Source organism: Miniopterus natalensis, chromosome 18 (genome assembly GCF_054644295.1).
Source record: "Miniopterus natalensis isolate mMinNat1 chromosome 18, mMinNat1.hap1, whole genome shotgun sequence".
Taxonomy (NCBI): Eukaryota; Metazoa; Chordata; class Mammalia; order Chiroptera; family Miniopteridae; genus Miniopterus; species Miniopterus natalensis.
In genome coordinates, this window is record NC_142098.1 from 28,188,412 (window position 1) to 28,209,882 (window position 21,471).

General features: G+C 49.6%; 1 protein-coding gene across 3 annotated transcripts; it reads right to left on the reverse strand.

Annotated features, from left to right (window-relative positions):
- Nucleotides 1-974: 974 nt before the first annotated feature.
- SLC9A5 (solute carrier family 9 member A5) lies at nucleotides 975-21,229 on the reverse strand. 3 transcript variants are annotated; one of them, XM_087827548.1, is made up of 16 exons: nucleotides 21,037-21,229; nucleotides 17,975-18,277; nucleotides 16,093-16,256; nucleotides 15,818-15,896; nucleotides 15,338-15,515; nucleotides 14,556-14,776; nucleotides 14,137-14,339; nucleotides 13,825-13,914; nucleotides 13,658-13,728; nucleotides 12,800-12,929; nucleotides 11,731-11,819; nucleotides 11,440-11,566; nucleotides 7,475-7,645; nucleotides 6,903-6,969; nucleotides 6,097-6,234; nucleotides 975-3,068 (listed from the first exon to the last, which is right to left on the reverse strand). In XM_087827548.1, the coding sequence occupies exons 1-16, from the start codon at nucleotides 21,227-21,229 to the stop codon at nucleotides 2,596-2,598; spliced, it is 2,697 nt and encodes an 898-aa protein (XP_087683674.1). In that variant the 3' UTR covers nucleotides 975-2,595. The 3 variants fall into 3 exon arrangements, with proteins under 3 accessions (XP_087683674.1, XP_016068835.2, XP_087683675.1); XM_016213349.2 differs by having other exon boundaries at nucleotides 6,903-6,972; XM_087827549.1 differs by lacking the exons at nucleotides 14,556-14,776; nucleotides 15,338-15,515 and having other exon boundaries at nucleotides 6,903-6,972.
- Nucleotides 21,230-21,471: the final 242 nt, after the last annotated feature.

Genomic DNA, 21,471 nt, shown 5'->3' on the forward strand with positions numbered 1-21,471 from the left:
TGTCCTCTCCAGTACCAGCCCCTCATGTCCCTGGGCTGCTGGAGCAGCCTCCCAACAGGCCTGCCCTAGCCTTTCCTTCTACCAGTCCATCCACCAGGGTTTTCACACATCTCCCACCTGGCTCACCTGAGCTCCCTAAAGCACATCAGTGCCCATACCACTCCCAGATCCCAGTTTTCTCAGGCCAGCTCTCTGCCACCTGCAAAATCAGCAAGGTCTCCCTACCCAAACCTTGTGTCCCTGGCTGGTTTCTCCCAACCACATCACCCACTGCTTCTTGATTTTTGCCATGTGTACTCTAGGCATCCTTTGTTATTCTGCTCTTTCTACCTAGAATGCACCCACCCAACTTTCCCTGTGTTGTCTGAGCCTCTACACATACACACACACACACACATACACACACACACACACACTCACACTCCTCCCAAAGGCTGCCCAGATCTCCTCAAGACCCCATAGCACTCTCAGTACTTTTCGCCTTATAATATAATACCAATAATGACGACATTTGTGATCCCTGTGAACCAGGCTGTGTACTAGATTCTTCTCATTTTACCATTGAATCCTGATAGCAACCTTATGAAATAAGTATGATTGTTATCCCATTTTAGAGATGAAGACACTGAGGCTCAGAGAGAATATGTAACATGCCTAAGATGACATACCTGGTAAGTGACAGCTGGGACTGTTAACTATGAGACCTTATCACTGCCAACTGTAAACAACCTGAGTGCAAAGCCTAAGTCACTCTTCATCACACTTTCCTCATGCATAGCTTAGGAAAAGTGACTAAATTTGTAACCTTGGCAGAATGTTGAGTCCTTCAGATCTATAGACAGAAAGTGAGTTAGTGACTACCTAGGGCTGGGCCAGGGGTAAGGAGAGACTTTTGGAAACAATGAAAATGTTCCAGACTTAGATTGTGGTGAGTGAGGGCTGCACAACTCAATATATTAAAAACCTCTGAACTGTACATTTTATTTATTTATTTTGAACTGTACATTTTAAATGGGTAAATTTTATGGTATGCATGTTGTATCTTAGCAAAGATAGATATATATTTTAAAAGTCCTTCAGACACAGTGGAAATTGAAGCTGGGACTGCTGTTACCAGGCATTTCTAGCCCTAAATGTTCCTGGACCCCACACTACCAATTTGTATCGTAAACACTCACAGTAACCAGCTCGAGGTTGCCCTCCCACCCACAATGTGCAGAGCACTTCTGTTCATTTGTCCTACACTTGCTTTCAGGTTTCCAAGGAAGGCTTATCGGTCCCAGTGTGTGGTGGCTACATCTTTGGGCACCATGGCACCTGACCTCTGGGGTCTCTGTCCCTGCTGGCCTTCCCCATTTTGTGGGCTCCCAGTTCTATGACCCTGTGCCCATAGTGATCCTCTGGACTGCCACTACAAGCCCCTGAAAGGAGACAATATTGAAAAGGTATGGAAGAGGAAGGAGGGAGGGCCAGAGGGCTAACAGTCCTTCCCAGGATTCCTCTCCAATCTCTATCCCAGAAGCCCTGGGGCAGGCTGTTGGAAGTTTCCATTTCCCTCACCAGATGCCCTTGTTGCCACCCCTTGCCCCTAGAACCCCCAGACACATGGACCGTTCTATGTGTCCCACCCAGGATACTCATCTGAGGGATGTTTGTTGTATCTTCAGTTCAAGGTATAAAACACAGAGCAGGTGCTAACCGCAGGAAAGTCACCTGCCATTCTGTCAGCCCCCTTGCCACTGTAGCCAGGCATCCTAGCCCCCATAGCAGTGGAGCAATGGCCCCAGCTCCTTTCCTGTTTGGGAAATGTCAAGGTGGTAATGTGGCAGCCCAGGGGCCACTGTCTCCCTTCCTTAGAAAACCCAGTCCCAAGGATCTGAAAGGTCCAGACTTGGATGCAGAGCACCAGAGCCTTAGAGTGACCCTGGCTAAAAAGGAGCCCTAACCTGAAGCCTGGCACAGCCCTGTGGCCTTGGTCCTGGAAAAGGAGGAGCTAACACCCCAATAACTGGCAGCAAAAGGAAGAAGATAAAGCAAGAAGTGAAGACAGATTCCCAATGTCCTAAAAAAATTGGTTATGGGTAGCTTGACGTAACAAGGCAGCAAAGCCCAAGGTTGAGACCTGCTCCACCTCCCACCCCAAACTCCCTGAGGACCAGCGCCTTGAGGAACCTCATTGCCATTGTCCTTGAGCTGGTGCTAAGGAGGGGGTGGAGGGCTGGAAAGTCCAGTGTCAGCTGAGGAATGATGCCCTTGCTTTGAGGGCAGGAAACAGATGCCTAAAGTGACCCCAAGATACGCACTGGAGAAGGAACAACAGCTATCCAAGTCTCTGGGCCTAGCCTCTAGATCTGGACTGGGTCTTGAGCCAGGGTTAGGATCTCACTAAAATGGAAGGTGGCAGGACTTAGGAGCAGGGGTGGTGGTGAAAAGGCCTCCTTTAAGGACCAGCCTAGGAGACCCTTCTGACCTGCCTCCAGTTGCTACTTCAGTCCAGGCCTCTCTGACACCATGTCAGGCTGAGTGGGCTCCTCTGCCCTTTGTACAGGGACTTCCCACAGGGACTCTGGGCTCCTGCTTCTCCCAGTCCCTGGGCTACAGCCGGCCTCCTCTGTTGAACTGGATGCACCAGTAGGAGCTAGCAGTGCCTGGGCTAAGATGTGAGTGGTCCTCGTGTTCCATGAGGGGCTGCAGCTCCTGTTGCCGGGGGATGTCAGCGCTGCTCTCACTGCGAGAGCGGCCAGCCTTGGCCAGGCTCGGGGGGAAGGCGAAGCTAGGGCGCAGATCAGAAGGCAGGTCAAGAGGGGCCTGGGGCTCTTCAGTGGCCGGTGGGCAGGGAGGCAGGCGCATCATAGTTGGGGCCTGGGTGCAGGGCGGGGATGCCAGGCTCTCCAGAGATGACATGCTCTGGTTCCAGCCCATCTGCATGTCCACGGGCACAATCTTGGTGGTTTCTGAGGACACGTAGACTGCCAGGTCCCCCTGCCCACTCTTCCAGGGTAGCTCCTTCTCTGCACACGTTGGAGATGGGGGTATGATACGTGGACTCGGACACACCTCAAGGCTCCCTGGAAACAGAGAGTACACACCCACTCATTACCAACACAATGGAATTCTCAAGTATAAGCACATTTTTATAAATAAATTCATCCCACAGTTGCCATAGCACATCCACTTGTGTGATTATTTGATGAATGCCTTGCTGAAGGGAAGCTCCACAGCTGGTTTTGCTCTCCTCTGTATCCCCAGCACCTAGCACAAGGCTGGGCACATAGTATTTGTTCAACAAATACCCATTGAAAGATGAAAATTAGCAAAGCAAGAGAAACATGAGCCAGGCAGAAAAAAAGCCCCATCTGCAATCAGCTCTCACTTGACTTGCAGTCTCAGAAACCACATCCTGCCAAGCCCCATCCCAGGGTGAGATGGCAGTGAGGGTGAGGAAGATATCAAGGCTCCAGCCAAAGGCTTTGCTCCTGGGAGCCCTGCCTGAGCACCCACCACAGCCCTTTGGTGGGACAGAGCCCAGGAGTGTGAGCTCATGCAAACCTAATAGCAGGCTAAAGCCGTGCCAAAAAGGAGATGCCAGAGCACAAGGGACATGAGCTGAGAATCCCAAGACTGCTGGCAGCCAGGATGGAAGGCTCAGCCCCTGTATGGCAGGAAGTCTGAGGTTCTGAAAGAGGAAATCTGGGAAAGAGAAGCCCTCTGGCCAGAGTCAAGCACAATGCGTTGCATGTAATCCGTGCTCAGTATGTTTCTGCTCATTGATAAAGTCCTGAGCAATCCAATAAACTAGATTGAGTACATTATAAAATGTGTTGATGCTGTGATTGAAAAGAAAACTGCCTCTCTGGAACGACCTAAAACATTAAATTTTAACAACCACAATGAAATTAAAACAACAAAAACTTTCAGTGTTCACCTCTGGAGGATGCTAGGGAACTAACTCATGGACTGAAAACTAATAAATAAAAGGAAAGAATCAAGAATGTATCCATTCTTTCCTGTATGAACTATATCTCACCTAATTGATGAGAGGAAGTTGCTAATCAGACCAAGAAAAAAAAAAGTATACTATCACCATTGTGCAACCCCCAGTGAAATGTTGGATCTGACCGTGATTATCAGAGGCTGCTAAGATCATTGGTGAAAAGCTGGCAGGGAACATGGTAATGGAGGGATCAGGGTAACAACATCTGAGCCCAGTGATCAATGTTAACTTCACAAAAAGACAACCAGATGGTATGTGCTTCCTGATGTGATGCAATAAGAAGTACACCATTACCACTTATAAAATATTTTTACCCAAAAATTAAAACCAAAATCTGACTTAGATGTAATTATCAGTTTAAAGGAAATATAAGTTTAGCTAAGAAAATGAGACAGAGTCTAGATATACAAAGTTAGAGAAGTTAGGAGAGAACATACAGGAAGAAGGGGTCAGAGTGGCTAGGAACCACTCATTGAATGAAATAATTCCTTTTTAAAAGAGTTTTATCTAATAAAAATAAGTAAAGGAAATATAAGGGATAACAAAACATTAAATGACACTTTGAAGTTGCAATCAGCAAAATCCAGACAAGGAAAGACTGTGGAACAAATAACCAGGTTATTTCAATAAATACATTGCAAGGGGGGAAAAGTAGGTAGCAGAGGTTTGGAGGGACCTGTAAAAACTTGACACCGTTGACATGTTGGAACAGATACTTCTTTGCTGTGTGGCTGTCCTGTGCTTTGTAGGATGTTTAGCAGCATACCTGGCCTCTACCCACTCAATGCAAGTGCACCCCTCCAGTTGTCGCAACCCAAAATGTCTCCAGACATTGCCAAGTGCCCCCTAAGGGGTAAAAATGTCTCCACCATCACCCTCTTGAGAACTACTACTAAAGGTTAAAAGAGGCTTATTGATCAAATGCAGTATGTGAGCCTTGTCTGGATTTTTATTTGAAGTAACCTGTAAAAAAATATATATTACGACAATCAGGGAAACTTGAACATTGACTGGATATTTGGTGACCAAGATTTTAAATATAATGGTATTGTGGTTGTATTTTTAAAGAAGAATCCTTATCTTTTAGAGGTACGTGCTGAAGTGTTTATTGATGAAGTGATATTGGAGATTTGCTTCAAAAGAACCCATGAAGTGAGGGGCATAGTAATGATACAGATGAAATAAGATTGATTAGAAGCAGGTAATTATTGAAGCTGGGTAACAGATCAATGGGAGTTCATTTTACCATTCTGTCTAATGTATATTTTGAAATTCTGTATAATAAAAAATTATAAGACATCTGAGGGTGCTTGCGCCAACTAGCAGTGATATTTATGAGTTAGTTCTCCACATATGGAAACATGTAAATAGTGTTTTTTATCCACAATAATTCCATTTCGATGAGTTCAGCCTCCTCCCTTGGGACAGGCTGCCACCTGAGGGAAGGTGCGTTCTACCTGAGGGAAGGTGTGCTGGGCATGGATTACAACAGAACCAGGTTTTAGCTTGTCACTTCATGTTTCTCCCCAAATTGTAAAGGGAGGCAGCATGGCAGTGAAAAGGCTGTGGGCTGCCCAGCTGGGCAGTTAAGTATCAATCTAGGATCCAGGAGATCACGACTCGATTCCCAGTCAGGGCACATGCCTGGGTTGCGGGCTCGATCCCCAGTCAGGGGTGTGCAGGAGGCAGCTGATCAATGACGACTCTCTCATCATTGATGTTTCTATCTCTCTCTCCCTCTCCCTTCCTCTCTCTGAAATCAATAAAGATTTTTTTTAATTTTTATTTTTTAAAGGCTGTGGGCTTTGGAGTCAGATGGGTCAGATTCAAATTCAGGTTCTGCTATGGGATGCTGAACAAGTCTCAAGTTCCTTTGGTTCTCTGAGCTGTTTCCCCATCTTGGTTGTTGGGAGGGTGGAATCAAATCATATACATCAGGTGTCTGATATAAAGGCGATGCTCAGTAAATGATGGTTGGTGAATAAATGAGTGAATGGGGAAAGGCAGTTATCTAGAGTAGAGGCCATGAGTGAAAAGGGAGAAGCCAGATGCACAGTTGCAGCTTGCCCCAGAGGGGAGGGAGGCAGGGAGGAAGCCATTACCTGAGACCTTTCCCTCTTGGAGAACCTCATTGGTGGCCCGAGCCACAAAGATGATCCCCTCATCATCCTCCTTCTCTGTCTCAGAACTGTCGCTCTCCTCTTCAGACTCCTCAGACTCCACAGTTAAGATCACAGCAGCTGGGTAGGGACAAGAGCTGAGTCAGGGTGGCCAGCCCAGCAGCTGCCTCTTGGTACTGCACAGGCCAGCTCCCTGCCCACCCAAGCAGAGCCCACAGTTGGCAGAGGCACCTGCTTTCTCCTCTGGCTGCTTGGGCACTGGCCTAGGGGGCTGGGTGCTTATAAAGAAGGGAAGGGGGACTACAGATCCCAAAGAGGGAACCAGGACAAGCAGTCCTCAGAAGCAGCCATGAGGGAAGTCACACTTTCCAGCTTCCCCATCCTCTCCTCTCAGCCCCAGATCCCATCGGCTGAAAATATGAGCATTTGGAGAGCTGGAAGGCCCATCAATGTTCAGCTCACCCTGGTTTTGCAGATGGGACAACACTGGGGCCCAGGGTTCACCCATCCTTCGAGGCTGACCAAGCTCCCCCCTTCTCCATGACACTTTTTCCAAGTCCTCAGGGCCTGTAACCTATAGTTAGCTATCAGATGCCTCCTGTCACAAATAGTCTAATAACTGCTTTGAACACACCCAGCTTTGAAACAGAGTGTGCCCATCTAGTCCCTGAGAAGAGCCCCAGCTCATGGCACAGAATACAGCACAGAGTAGGTCCTCCGGGATTCTGGCTGATGGGTCCCTTTCCCTACCCCTTCCACCCTCAACCCCACCCCCATTCCCTGCTTGCCTGTATCCTGAAAGTCCAGGTCTTGAGGAGATTTTCTATTTGTAGCTGCAGTGTTAACCACACCATTCTTCTAAAGAGCAAGAAAAAACCCTAAGCCTCTGGCCCTGGCTCCAACCCCAACTCTTGTTTTCCTGAAATAGCAGGAGAGTGAATCTCTGTCGATCCCAATGGTTCCACAACCCCTTGATCCCCCCAGGCAAGTGTTGTGGAGTCTGAGTAACCCATGCCCCAGCAAGGGCTCTTGAGGCATCAGTCTGGGCTGAATTAGGGGCTTATGGATTTGCCCTCTCCAAGGAATTTGCCTTTCTCCTGCTCATTTCATTTCTAGAAGGAAGTCCTGCTGCCTCCCAGCAGGGGACCTCTTGGCCAAGAGGCTGATCTCCCTCTGAAGGCCTCACCTTACCCTTTTGGGGCTCCAGGAAGATGCAAAAGGGAACCCAGACTGCTGTGGCCACCAAGTCCCTGAGGATTATCCAACTAGGGGTCTCCCTGAGCTGGATTCCAACACTTGGAGGGTTCAAAACTGCATGCAATCTCCAGCCCCAAACGGAAGTCCCAAAGAAAGCACGTGCCTTCTTGCAGCCGGCCTTGCGAGGCCGTGGCTTGCTCTTGGTGAAGCAGATGTTGTGCTTGGTGGACTTAAAGGACTCCAACCGCCGCTTCATGTTCTGCTGGAAGACCTCTTTGTCCTGCCGCTCCTGCGCGTCCTCCAGGATGAAGTGGCGGCTGCAGCTGGGTTTGTACTGGCAATGACAGCCCCACCCTGCCGTGAGGCTGGGTGCCTTGGCCTCCCACAGGAATCCCAGGCCACAGCCCCATGGTCACCATAGGCCCTGCCAGCTCAGTTTTCAAGAACTAGCCATGGATTAAATAAATAAAACAAAGAATACAATAAGAATCGAGCCACTCTGTATTCTCAGTTCACTGGGGAAAAACTTCCCTTTATCCCAGAACCTATTCCCCCAAATCTAGTTTCCCCTATCCACTACTGCCCTTTCCCAATTCTTTCTGATGTGAAGTGACCAGAGGCAGGGGGTTACTATGAGACCACGGGGTACATTTCTTTCTTTGCACCTCCAGTCATGAAGGTCCACTTGCCTGGCCCACATGTGCCCCTTCTAGCCTCACAGGATTCTCTCTCCAGGTGGAACTCTCCAACAAGTCATTCCTACAGCAACCACCATGATACTTTGGGCTGCACTTTGACCTCCCATAACTATCTCTCCCGACACCCCAAACCCTCTCAGTCCAACAACAACCCCATCATCTGCTCCTTTCACTCTTTCTCATAAAGATCAAACCCACCCACTGCACACTCACCTAGACTGCCTCCATCTCTGCCCTCTGCTCTTGGCAGCCTTTTCATTAACTAGTGGTAATCTCCCAAGTACTGCCAGCATGTTCTAGATCATCTTGTCTTGCCTTGCATTCCCAGTCTGTCCCCTTTCCTATACCTCCCGTTTTCTGCTTCCCTGAACTAGTACAAAGAGCTCCCTGTAAGTCTCCCATCTACCTCCCTCTACATACTCACCCAGAGGTGCCCCCTTTCTAGGGGAAGGTATAAGGAGGGGTCCAACTCCTTCACAGGGCTCCTCACTACCAACCCAGCCTCACCTTTGTTCAACTCACTCCTTCTTGCCTCCATCAGTTCCCTGCTCCTCCTATTTCTCCCTCTCCTGCATCTTCAATTCCTCCCTCACCACTGCTCCCTTACCTCTTTGAAGAAAACTTTTCCATTGACTCCACTGCCTCCCCTTTCCTTCCAAACTTTTATACTTTGACTCTGACACTTTCCCTCATACCCATTATTTCCTTAAACCAGAACTGCAACTCCAAGGTCTGCAGTTCCCCAGTGCTGCCTTCTTCCTGGTCACCAGTGTCATGACCCCTAGATAAGCTGACTTGACCTCTATGCAGCATCTAGTCCCACTTCTGGCCCAGGCGTCCAAGACGCCATCTGCTACTGCTCCTCCAAGGGTTCCTTCCCTCTCCTCCTTTGCTGGCTCTCCTTTCTGTTCTTCCATGTGCATTCCTCACAGTGTTGTTCTTGGCCCTCCTCTCTCCCCTCTAAATGCTCTCCTCAGCAAACATATCCGTTCTTTCAGCTTCAGCTAGCACAGTGATAGAGATCTGTGGTTCCCAAACACCAGCCATCACACCAGCTGCATTTGAATCACATGGGGGGCATATTAAATGCACAGATTCATTGTCCCATTTCATACTACAGCATCAGAATCTCCAGGAGATAAAACCAGGAATATGAATTCTCACAAGCTCCCCAGGGGATTCTGGGATAGTCAGGTGAGGAAACCTCTGGTAAAGGTTGATTCTAAATCTTATCTCCAGCCCTTATCACTCTCTTAAACTATAATCTTATATGTCTAACTGCATACTAGACATTTCTGTCTCTCTTTGATGATATTTCTGAGAAGAATACGAGGAATTGTGTATTGTGTTATGGTATAGCTAAGTGGATTCAGAACTGGTTGAGTAACCATACCCCAAAAATGCTTGATCCGTGTCAGTCTGGAGGAAAGTCTTTGGTAGCATGCCACAGGGCTCTGTCCTCAGCTCTAGCCTGGTCAACATTTTTATGTTGATTTGGATGAATACAGAGTTAACAGGCTTAGCAAATTTTCATATGATGTGAATCTGAGCAGATATTTGGTGGCAGACATGGGATCCAAACGATGGAATGATGGGCTAAATCAAATAAGATGACATTTCATTTAACAGGGATAAGCACAATCATACTCCATTTGTTTTTTTTAATTGACTACACAAGAACTGGTTGGACCAATGTTACACACACACACATCCATAAACAACCAATCATTATGTACATCCTGATGTGATGCAGTAAGAAACACAGCATACTTATTAAATGTTCCTGAATCTGACCAGGCCCCTAGATTTAACTACCAGGAAACACAGGGGAGAGAGGAACATGTTAAACACCACCACTGGAATATAATCAGCAAAATCTGTAAAATGGGAAATTCTCTGAGACAAAGTATCTAGTTTCTTCAATAAATAAATAACAAGGGGATAAAAGGAGGGAGGAGAAAATATTATAGATTTTTAAAAATAAAGAGACATATTTACCAAATGCAAAGTGTGGGCTTTATTTGGATCCTGATTTAAACAAACCATCCGGAAAAGATATTTATGAACACTGGATATTTGATGTGAAAAGGAACTCCTGTTAACTGTTATAAGTGATAATGGTTGTATGTTGTGTGTTTTTAAGAGTTCTTGCCACCTAGAGATACATACTGAAATAGATATGATGTCTGAAGTTTGTTTTAAGATAATAAAATGTGATGTGGATAGAGTGTGGTGGGGTCTAGAATATAATAAGATTAAATTATGCATTGATAAGTACTGGAGCTATGTGATGGATAACTGAGTTATTCTATTCTCTCTAGTTTTGTGAATGAATGAAATTTTCCATTAGAAAAAAGTAAACAAAACAAATGAGATGAGATAGAGTTTAACACCCATTAACTAAAGAAGACACTGGGGGTTGCCTAATTATAAGGACAGTATGGGGCCCCAGGGTGGTGAGCCAAAGCTAGAGGGATTCTGGGCTGCAAGAAGAGAATGGCAAGTTCTAGAACTAGAAGGGTAAGAGAGGCCCCATGCCCCGCCCTGGCTAACAACAGCTAGAATTGCACCTTCCATTGTGGGCCTTGTTTCTTATGATCAGAGAAGACACATCAGAGAGAAACGCCGGCCTCAGGGCAGAAGGCCTGTGTGGAAGGGGACTGCCTTGAAACCTTTGAAAATATATTCTGCAGAGCTGCAGAGAGTTAAATCAGGACCAGTGGGAGCAAGTTAAAGGAGGCCAATTCTATCACAACAGTAGAAACAGCCTTGACTGTTAAAACTGCCAGGAATGGTAACAGCTAGCTTCCCATATCAAGAAGATTCAAGGTAATGGCTTGCTGCCCCCTTGTGGGGCTACAAAAGGTTCCTCCGAGATGGGATGGGCCTTTCCAGCCCCAAAACTTCATAAACAACCTGCACTGGATGAACTCACATTACCTAAAATAGATGTCTGCCTTCCCCATGCTGAGCTGGTCCCGCAGGCTTTATCAGCACTCCTGCTTCTGTCTGTGGCTGACCCCATCAAGCCCTCTGCACTCTATTTCCTTCTCTCCCCTCCGCAGTCAGTCACCCAGTCCTATGCTCCTCTCCCTTCCCACCACCCAGCTCTAACCCAGTGTTGCCCTCCAACTTCCCAACTAGCTCACCCAGACTCTCAACTGACTCACACAGCCTTTCAACTCACCCCCTCCAATCTGACCTTCATTCTGCTACCAGAGAAGACATTTTTAAACAGTATTTGTATCAGACCAACCCTTACTCCAAAAGGAAAAGCTAAAAGTTATTACCCACAAGATGAAGCCCCCACTCTTCAGCTGGGCATCGCTAGCTCCCTACAGCTGGTGCCAACTGCCCCTTGAGCTTGCGATCATGGCCTCCCCAGACCACTCTCACCCCCTCAGAACTCTTATACCCTGGCTGCTCTCACCCTGCGACGCGGCTTGTAGAGGCCTCCACAGAGCAGATGGTGCATCACAGCATCCTCACGGTCCCGGCCACTACGTACTGTGTCAATCACCTGCAGATCCAGACAGGCCCCACTGCCACTCTCCCTCCTGCAAGAGGCAGGGAACACATGTGCTGGGGAAGGGCCAGGGGGCACAGGCCAGGGGAAGGGCAAATGCAAAAGTGCTCAAACACAAGCTTTCCCCAAAACAATTCAGATAGAGGGCTCAATGGAGAGAAGCTTAAGGAAGGGGAAGCGGGTTCAAGGACTTACAGCAGGTTGGTGACAGAGGTCTCTGCCACAGAATTTCGGCTGGGCATAGAGGGCAGAGTGAGCCCAGTGGAGGATAAGACGTGGCCTCCCTAGAGGGGCCAAGACAAAGGTCAGATGGCAATCAGACTGAGAGTGGCCCAGACAGTCAGAGTGCAATAAAAAAAATAACATGGCCTGGCCAGTGTGACTCAGTGGTTGAGCATCGACCCATGAACCAAGAGGTACCCAGTTCGATTCCTGGTCAGGGCACATGCCCGGTTGCGGGCTCGATCCCCAGTAGGGGGGTGCAGGAGGCAGCCGATCGATGTATCTATCTCTCTGTCCCTCTCCCTCCCTCTCTCTCTAAAAAATCAATAACATATTTTTAAAAAAACAATAGTTAACACTTATTTTGCGCTTTTGACGCTCAAAGTAATATGCTAAAAAAAATGTAACAATAGTTAACACATTCTGTTTTTTTTTTAATCCTCACTCTAGGATATTTTTTCCATTGCTTTTCAGAGAGACTGAAGGGGGGTGGGGAAAGAGAGAGAAAGAAACAATGTGAGAGAGACACATCAATTGGCTGCCTCCCTGACCCAGGCTGGGATCGAGCCTGCAACCCAGGTATGTGCCCTTGACCAGAATCGAACCCAAGATCCTTCAACCTGCAGGCCAACGCTCTAACCACTTAGCAAAACCGGCTAGGGCAACACATTCTTTTCTTTTGATGTTCGAGGTTCAACTTTACTATAGAATCCTCAAAACTCTGTGGCACAGGCACTCTTATTTCCACTTTCTTACAGTTGAGGAAACAGAGAATATAAGTGATTTACCCAAGGTCACAAGCCTATAAGTAACAAAAATTGAACATTTTTTACTCTAGAGTTTAACTGTTTCCCACCTTTCTCTGCTGCCTGCCAGACTCAGAATGTCAGCATTAGGCCAGGCTGGTTCCTGCAGCTGCCACTTCATAAGACCATTGAGTCTGCTAGGAACTCCTGACTTCCTCCTCAGGGCCTGTCTGCTGTCAGTCATCCCTTACTGCCCTGCTGGCCACCTGCTCACCCACCACAGGCTGCCAACCTACCTGGTCCACAAAGCTGATGGCATCCCGGATGTTGAGTCTGTAGTACACATCCCAGATCTGGTCCCGGATGCGGTAGGCTGACCGCCGCATCAACAGCTGACTCAGGTACTTCTTGTCAAACTGCTCCCACCTACAGAGGATGCCAGGCCCAGCCCTGAGTGCCATTTCCACGGTCCAGCCAGCTGGCCCTTCCTCATATGGGGCAGGGACACCACCAGTGCTGGCCTGGCTCTCTTGGTATGGGCCTTGGACGGGGAAAATCTTGAAGCTAGTCCCTGCCCTTACGGAATTTATGGTGTTTTGGGAAAGCCTGCCATTAACTGAAGTTAGTACAAATAACCGTAAAATTGCAACCATGACAAGAACTACAAAGGATAATTATAGAATGTGATAGGGATTTGTCCTAGTCAGGGAGTCCAGGGACAGCCTCCCTAAGGACTTAATGGCTATGGAGAGATCTGAAGGATGAACAGAGGTTAAGTAGGTGAAAGGGAGGCAAGGGAGTGTTTTAGTAGAGAGAACTACATGTGTACACGTCCCAGTGGCCACGGTGGGGGAAGCATGGTGGGTCGTGAGATTCTAAACCAGGGTCCATGTAATTAACAGGCAGATAGTCAAAGAGAACCGAGCACAATGAGGTTGGAGTCCGGCAGGTGCCAGACCATGCAGGGCCAGGCAGGCCTCATTGGGGAGCCTTGTCTTATCCTGAGAGTACTGGGATGCCACTGAAGGGCTTCAGGCAGAGGTTACCCAGCCTGAGCCTGGCTGTGTCCCTTCTCAGGAGTGTGGCACATCCCCCATGCTGCCCTGGCTGGTGGGGCTGCTGCTGCTGAAGGAGCCTCGGGGCAGCTCCCTCACCTGTCCCTCCAGTAGTGATAGCCATGGTGCCCCACAACGTCCTCCACTGCAGCCAGAATGTGGTCAAAAGTCTAGAAGGGGGGTGGGTAGGGGGACTGGATCAGGACTCTGCTCAAATAGGAAAAGGGAGAGAGGGACAGGTGGAGGGATGGAGCTCTGGTACCCACGTGCTCATGCAGCTCCTGATTCAGGGTGGGCTTGTGATGCTCACTCCTCTTCACCTTCAGCCACTTGACCAGTGGCTTGATGGTCAGGCCCTACAGACAGGCAGCAGGTGAGCCCTGCCCTACCCAGTTCCCTGTTGTTTCTCTCCCCACAATTAGGTTTCAGCTTCTGTATCCTGGCCTCAGTGCATTCAAGGTCTGGACAGTCAGGCCCTTGAACCCCCAACAGGAAGAGGAGCTCTTATCCCAAAGGGCCCAAGCCTCCCCCAGGACCTGCCAGACCCTTTCCCCACCCAGTCTTGTGGGCTCTCCCACCTGCACGATGACTGTGAAGAAGACCACTACAATAGTAGTGGCCACAAAGTAGTCCTTGGCAGGGACCTTGGTCTTGTCCAGTAGGATGACGAGAGCGAAGGCCACAGCCCCCCGCAGGCCCCCATAGGACATCACCACCTGGTCAATCTTGTCCAGAGGGACCAGCCGGAACTGATTCAGCACCCACGTCTGCAGGACTACACCTACAGCAGGAAGGAGGCCAATGGGAGCAGGGGGTTGGGAGTGGAGGGCACTGGGAGTGGATGGCACCAAGTATCTGGACTAAGGTCTGATAGGAGCTGGGAGGGGAGAGCAACAAGGGTAGGCTTAGGAATTGACAAGGACGTGGACTCAGATTGGGAGATGAGCTGGGGGAGGGGCAGGAAGGAGAGTGGGAAAGCAGAGGGTGCTAGCAATACCGAGGGCTCGGAAGAACAGAATGAAGAAGAGGGTGCCCAGCACCAGCCCTGAGTCCCAGGCCCACTTAGAAGAGTCCACAGCTGAGATGCCAAGCAGCATGAAGATGACAGTCTCAGCGCAGCTGGCTAGAGTCTTCATTGTGTATTTGACAGTTGTGCGTGACTTATGGGAGATGTTGGCCTCCACATACTTCTTACAGCCCAGGCCACACATAGTCACCCTGGGAGAAGAATGGAGATAGGGCAAGTAAGAAGTGGTCGCAGGAGGCAAACCCCCGGGGTCTGAGCATGCTGCAGGAGATGGTGTTGCCCATCACAGGATGTCAGACTCTCAGAGCTGAAGCCCAGGAAGCATGGAGACTGTTCAAGAATAGCTAGTGGTGGTCCTTGGAAAAGGGTCCATATCTCTAGGTTTCCCACTCAGTGCTTCCCGGAGGGGAAGGTGGGAGAAACATGCTCTGAATAGCACACCCCCTGAGGCACCTTTGGCCACCACAGTCAGTGGCGCCAGGCCTTGAAGCCAATTCCAGCTCAGCCTACGCCCCAGAGAGCACTTCAGGCAGAGGAAGATTGAGTTCTGGGGTGCCCAAGAAAGTTCTGGAGGCCAATCCTGGAACATTACCTGAGATTTACTGTCTCCCAAGGAGAGTCTGAGGCTCCCACTACCACAAGGGCTCAGGGAAACCTATGGAGTCCTCGGGGCCCTGCATCTGTCCATATGAAGGGCAACCATCTCCAGTTCCCCCTCCCAGCTGCCTGCCTGCAAGTTCCCCAGGACTCACGCAAGAATGGCGGAGAGCGAGGCCATTTCAGCAGTGAGGTAGGCTGCATAGGCGAGGAGGAAGACCAGCAGGGGCTCGATGATGCGGACCCGCTTGGTGAAGCGTGTGGTCAGGGCCAGGAGGAAGGCAAAGACTAAGCCCACGGCTGCCCCGCCCAAACTGACCACAAACAAGGAGGCTGGGGGAGGAGTGGGTTGTCAGCATGACCCCTGGCCTGGACCAAACCCGGGCTGACCAGACTTCTGCCTGGCAGGGAGACGAGGAGGATGCCCACTGCACTCCCCGGGGATCAGGATCCCTGAGCCAGGATCCCAGGAAAGCCCCTCCTTCTTAGGTTCTCCGGGCCCATTTCTCCACAGAGCAGGGAAAGGAATGAGGCAACCTGAAAAGCCTCCTCTGTCCTGATGTGGTGGGGACAGGGATTCAGCAACCCAGGGGAGGCAGACCTGCAGTGCCAACTGAAAGAGGGGAGATACTGACCGACTCCCTTCAGGTAGTCAGTGGCCCGCACGTTGGCAGAACCCATCTCCACAAAGGAGTTGCAGACCTTGTACAGCACCTGAGTGAGAAGAGGAGAGTCAGGAACGAGGGGAAGGCAGCAATCAGGACTGCTGGGAGAAGGTGAACGCTAAGACTCTATTACTTCCCCAGGGGACCCCAGGGTGGGGGGGGGAGGGTCTGAGCCTGTTCATACACCCAGCTAGTCAGAGCGCGGGGCCTAAGATCAGGAATGGCAGCTAGCTGAGCACTCTTACCACGGTGACTGCATCATTAAGCAGGGATTCGCCGAAGACGATGATAAAGAGAGTCTCGTTGACATGCACTTCCTCAAAGACAGCCAGCACAGCCACAGGGTCCACTGCTGATATGAGGCTCCCGAACAGCAGAAAGTCCAGCAAGCCAGCCTGTACTCTAGGGGCTTTCAAGGGACAGATAAAGGACAGTAATTGGTGAGGTACTGAGTCTCCTACTACATTCCTTGTGACAAGCCCAGGCTCCAACCCACTGTTAAAACAAGGACACCCAGCCCTAGCCGGTTTGGCTCAATGGTTAGAGTGTCAGCCCTTGTACTGAAGGGTCCTGGGTTCATTTCCAGCCAAGGGCACATACCTTGATTACAGGCTTAATCCCTGGTCCCGGTTGGGGTGTGTGCGGGAAGCAACCAGTCAATGTGTCTCTCTCCCCACCCCCCACCCCGCTCTCTCCCTTCCACTCTTTCTGAAAAGCAATGGAAAAAATATTCTCAGGTGAAGATTAACAAAAACAAACAAGGACACCCAGAGAGGACCTGGGATGGTAAAGAGAGTGTCAGCCTGCTGGTCAAGAGACTTGAGCCTAAGGCCTGGCTTTGCCACTTACAAGTTCTGCGATTTTGGCACTGTCATTGATGAAAGACTCCTCTTAGCCATTCCTCCTGTGCCTACCTCACAAGACTGCTACAAAAACCAACTTAGGGGATGGCTAAGAAAGCTCTATGTAACCTGAAAAGCTAAGGTGGCACTGACAATAAGCATTGCAGCAGCAGTAATAATAACCACCAGCAGGTGGAAACTGGCTGCTGGCTGGCTTTATTAGGGAGACAAACAAAAGAGTGTGCCCTCTCCCACACCTATGGTTCTCAGCCTAAGGGATGTGACCTTCACTATTCTCAGCAGGAAGGGGGGAGGCTATCCATCTATGAGAGCTGAATATAGTATGAAAAGCACCATAGGTGAGACTTGAACGTGTCATATATCTGTGAGCCTCAGTTTCTTCATGTATATATTGGGAATAATAACTATCTTCTCCACAAAGTTCTTCATTTAGCCAGTGCCTAATACATAGAAAGTACCCTATTATTAAGATTACTATTAATATCATGGTCTCATGTCTTCAGGGAGTTCACTGACCCATTAGGAAAATCAGGTTGGAGTCCTCAAGTGAAAATTGCAAACCTCCCCTTGCACCTTGGAAGAAGTCTGAATTACCAACACTCAGGGTTAAATGAATTTTGGGGGCAGGAAATGAGGAAGAAGGGAACGGGTCACAGCAGCCTGAATGCAAAGACTCTCAGTAAAATGGACCTCTCCTACTAACCTTGGACCTGATATCAAATAAGGTCAGTGGCCTCAATTTCCTCATCCATTCAATGGGACAAATTATACCTCAACAGGGTTGCTATGATGACTCAACGGGATAGAGAGAACACCCAGTCAGTGTAGTATCTTGTATTTTGTGAATGTATACTACATATTTATTAAAAATAATAATATGAATCAGGATGGTAGACCCTACCAGGACTGGTGTGCTGTGCCTCAGGGAAGCAGGGCTGGCAAGTGGCAGTATGGTAACAGAGGGTAGGAGGCAGCAGAGTGGTGACACAGGCTTCCCAGCCTCGGCAGCCCACACACAGCTGGGAGTCAGGTCCCTGATCATCTGTCATGCAGTAGGAGCCCAGATTCAATTGGCAAAGACCTAAATGAAGGCTGAAGTCCCATCTGGAGCAATTCCTTACACTCCAGGTGGGAGGGACCCAAGATGGAGCTCTCAGGGCATGGCTCTCGCCAACATGGGATCTCCAAAGCTGGAGGAGGAAAGAGTTGGGTGATGAGTCTGGCAAAGCCTCCCTCTCCCAGCTCAGGTCTTAGAGTCACTCACCCACAAGTCCAGCCTGCTGCAGGCCCCAGAGGGCAGCACCTGTTGTGAAGGCATTCCAGAGTGTGCCCACCACGGCATAGGTGAGGATGGCACCTAAGTTGTCAAAGAACAGCCGGCTAGGCATAAAATAGCCTGAGTCTAGCACAATAGGAGGCAGCAGGAAGAGGAAGAAGGTGCCTGGCTCCAGCTGGTACTCAGCTTTCTTGGCCACAGCCAAGACAATGCCTCCAAGCGCCAGTCCCAGTAAAATCAGCAGGCAGCTCTCAGGGACCAGAGATGTCACCTTCCGAGATAAGTGAAACACTGCAATGCAAGAAGAGGGCCAAAGATTTCAGCTTATAGGACACACACACACACACACACACACATGCAAGTGTGTGCTGGCCTATAACCTCCCAGTCTTAGAAGGTTATCCAAAGTCAGGGCCCCTGACCCTAGGACCAAGGAAGGAGAAAAGAAATTCAGGACTCGCAGAATCTCCAGCCTTCCAGGGCTACAAAGTTGTCTATTTGTTGGTGCTCCTACCATGGTAGCCTAGACCGTTGCTTGCTTTTTCCATTTCCAGAAATACCCCTCCTCTCTACTTCACATTCAGTGGACCTCACCTTTCTCTGATTTCCCTTATTCATAGCCATTATTTGAACCTCAGCAAATACTACTCGATACAGTTTTATGTACAACATAGGTGTAAAAATCAGGGCCTCTGGAGCCAGGCTGCCTGGGTTCAAAGCCTGGCTCCTCTATTTACTAGTCCTGTGACTTTGGAGCAAATAACTTCATCTCTCTGACTTTGAGCTTTTTCAAGAGTAAAATGGGAATAAAAACAGTAAAGATCTCATAGGACTGTTGTGAGGTTTAAATAAGACAATCTACTCAAAAGCACTTAGCCCAGTGCTTTACAGTAAGTATTCAATAAATGTTACCTATTATTATATTACTGTGTCCTGTCTCCCTAACTAGACCATAATGCATATTATACCTCCTAGGAGCAGTATGCTAGCCCAGTGTGCTTTTCATTATCTAGGCTCACCAAGGACTCAGTAGTTTAAAAAGTATCAGGTTTAGCAGTCAGAAGATCTCCAATTCTTCTGTCTCTGTCACTTTCTAATTGTGTGATCTCAGGCATATTATTTAATTTACCTGAACTTCAATTTCTTCTCCTGTAATATGGGAAAATTACCTATTACACAAGGTGAGGATTAAGTGATATAATATGAATGTGCCCAGTAGGATGTCAGACATATAGTTGGTTCTCAACAAATGTTAATATGACTCTGAGGCAAAATAATAACAGATCTGTCCCTAGGAAAAGAGGAAGTAGTATGAAATGGGTTTCTAGCACTATTTCCACTTCTACCTTTACTCCCTAAAATAAGTTCTTTCGGCTTTCCCTTGGTCCCCGAGTCCATGAGTGAACATCTCTCCCCATACAATCCCTGGGGTGGTGGGTAGTGGGGTAGGCTTCCACATTAGCCTGTGTGAGGCCCAATGCCAAGACAGTGTCCTTTGGAAGCTCCTCCCCCCAAAGAACCTAGGACAGTGCCTGGCATATAGTGGGATCTACACAAAGATTTGTTGAATAAAAGGAGTGAAAATCTCCAAGCAATGAAGCTGGAGGAAGATATCCCAGAATATTCTACCTATCTTTCTCCTCTCTTTTCTTGACTGATGCAAAGGAGGCCCTCTTCTACTTCCAGAAGAGGTGTTATCCAATCTAGGAAAAGCACTATGATTTATGAAGGAAACTACAGTCATTGCTATAAGCCTAAATAAGATAGGAACTCTCCTGCAACTCACAAATTTCTCAGCAAACCCAGTTCTTGGCTCCTAAATCTGGGGCTTCTCTCACCTTGCTCTCATTGCTGCCAGGCTCTAAGCTAAGTTCAGTCATAGACCAGCCACACACTACCTTTGGTTCCCCCTCTCCTCTCCTTCAGGGACCCTATTCCATCTTCATCTCCAGAGCATGCCTCAACCCCAGCAATCCAAAACTCATCACCAAAGCCTGTTCTCTGACAGAACTAGGCTCCCTGAAGGCATTTAAAACCCCATTTTTTATTATTAATGGGCTGCCACAACAGAATGGAGAGTTCTTCCGTTCCTGCTCAGCCCCCCTCCTCTCAGCAGTGCCCCTGGGGGAGGAAAGGGGCAAATTCTAGTCTGTGTGATTCCTACATGAAGACTGTATTGGTGAGGTTGGAGTACAGGCTGTGCCAGCATAGATGGGGAGTGAGTAGCAACACTCAGCTATAATTAGTCGCCCCCACAGCAGAGTCTGCACAACAGGGAGAGGGAGGGGGATCTCTCGTGGGAGGAGGGACCACTGATTGTTCAGAAGGAGGGAAGAGGGGGCAGAGGCAAGGAAAAGCAGCACTATTCAAGGAAAGTATTCTGGACCACAACCTTCAATGCTGTGCAGACTGAAGGAGGCCGGATGTATGAAAGCATCTAGTGCTGGCAGCACAGAGGAAGGCCCCAACAGATGGAAGTTTCTTATACCCTGAAGTGGGAAGACTATAGACCTGAACTTGAAGGGCTGGGGTGGGGTCCCGCAGCTAGGCATAAGAAGGGGGCATCTTTAGGGGACCAGAGGAAAGGTGACAGTTTAGTATCCCAAAAGAGTGGGACACTTGGACCTGGTCTCCAGGGAAGGCTGTTCCTCGGGACCAGGATGCCTGCGTTTGCGGGAGAATACCATCCCCTCGATGTCTCCACCTGTCCTCACCGCTGACAGTCTGGGTGGCCGGGGATTGGTGGGGAAGCAAGACTGAAGGGCTTACTGCACGGGTAAGAGTGGAGCCGAGAGGGCAAAGGAGGCTAGGGAAGGGGACGGGGAGAGCTGGGACAGCCCTGGGGAAAGGCAAATCCTCAGAGCTCCCACTCGAGGAGAAGGGGAGGAGGGAACTCCTCAAGCGATCACGCAGGAACTCTGTGAGAGCCCGGATTGTGGCATCCCAACCTAAGTGCGGGCACCGTGCAAGAAGCCGGCCCTGGTTTGGGAAATAGGGGTTGGGGGCGGGTCCGCCGCCGGGCGCCGGCCAGGTTCGCACACACGCACTCACCGATTTTGGCCAGGCTGGCCACCAGGATCCACAGGGCTACCAGGTAGGGGGCCTCCACCTCGTGCCACTGCCAGCGGAAGAGCGCCAACCCTGGGGGAGGCTCTCCCGGAGACCCCAGCTCCGGGGCGGGTTCCTTGGCCGCTGCCGCCCCCGCCAGGGGCAGCCCTAGCAGCGGCAGCGCGGCGCGCAGCATACTGCCTCCTGCCTGGTGGCCCTCCCGGCCCCGCAAGGCAGCCGGCCCCGCGTAGCCGCCGCCGCCTACCGCCGCCCCCGCGTCACAGGCACGTGGGGCGCGCTCTCCCCAATCCCCGCTCTGATACCCCCGAGCCGGGTCCGTGCTCAGGCCCCCGGCTCCTCCCTTCTCACCCAGTCTCAGCTCTGGAAATTCCCCAGTGCAGCCGTCCCCCAAGTCCAGCAACCTATTCCTTTCAACGC

Bases quoted from the DNA above. Each gene is read 5' to 3' on its own strand.
- SLC9A5 (XM_016213349.2), bottom strand. From the start codon at position 21,229: ATGCTGCGCGCCGCGCTGCCGCTGCTAGGGCTGCCCCTGGCGGGGGCG. The intron at 16,257-17,974 runs GTGAGTGACTCT...GTCCCTTGAAAG, and splicing joins GCAGCAGGCTGGACTTGTGG to CCCCTAGAGTACAGGCTGGC. The intron at 13,915-14,136 runs GTGGGAGAGCCC...GCCTGTCTGTAG, and splicing joins TCTTCACAGTCATCGTGCAG to GGCCTGACCATCAAGCCACT.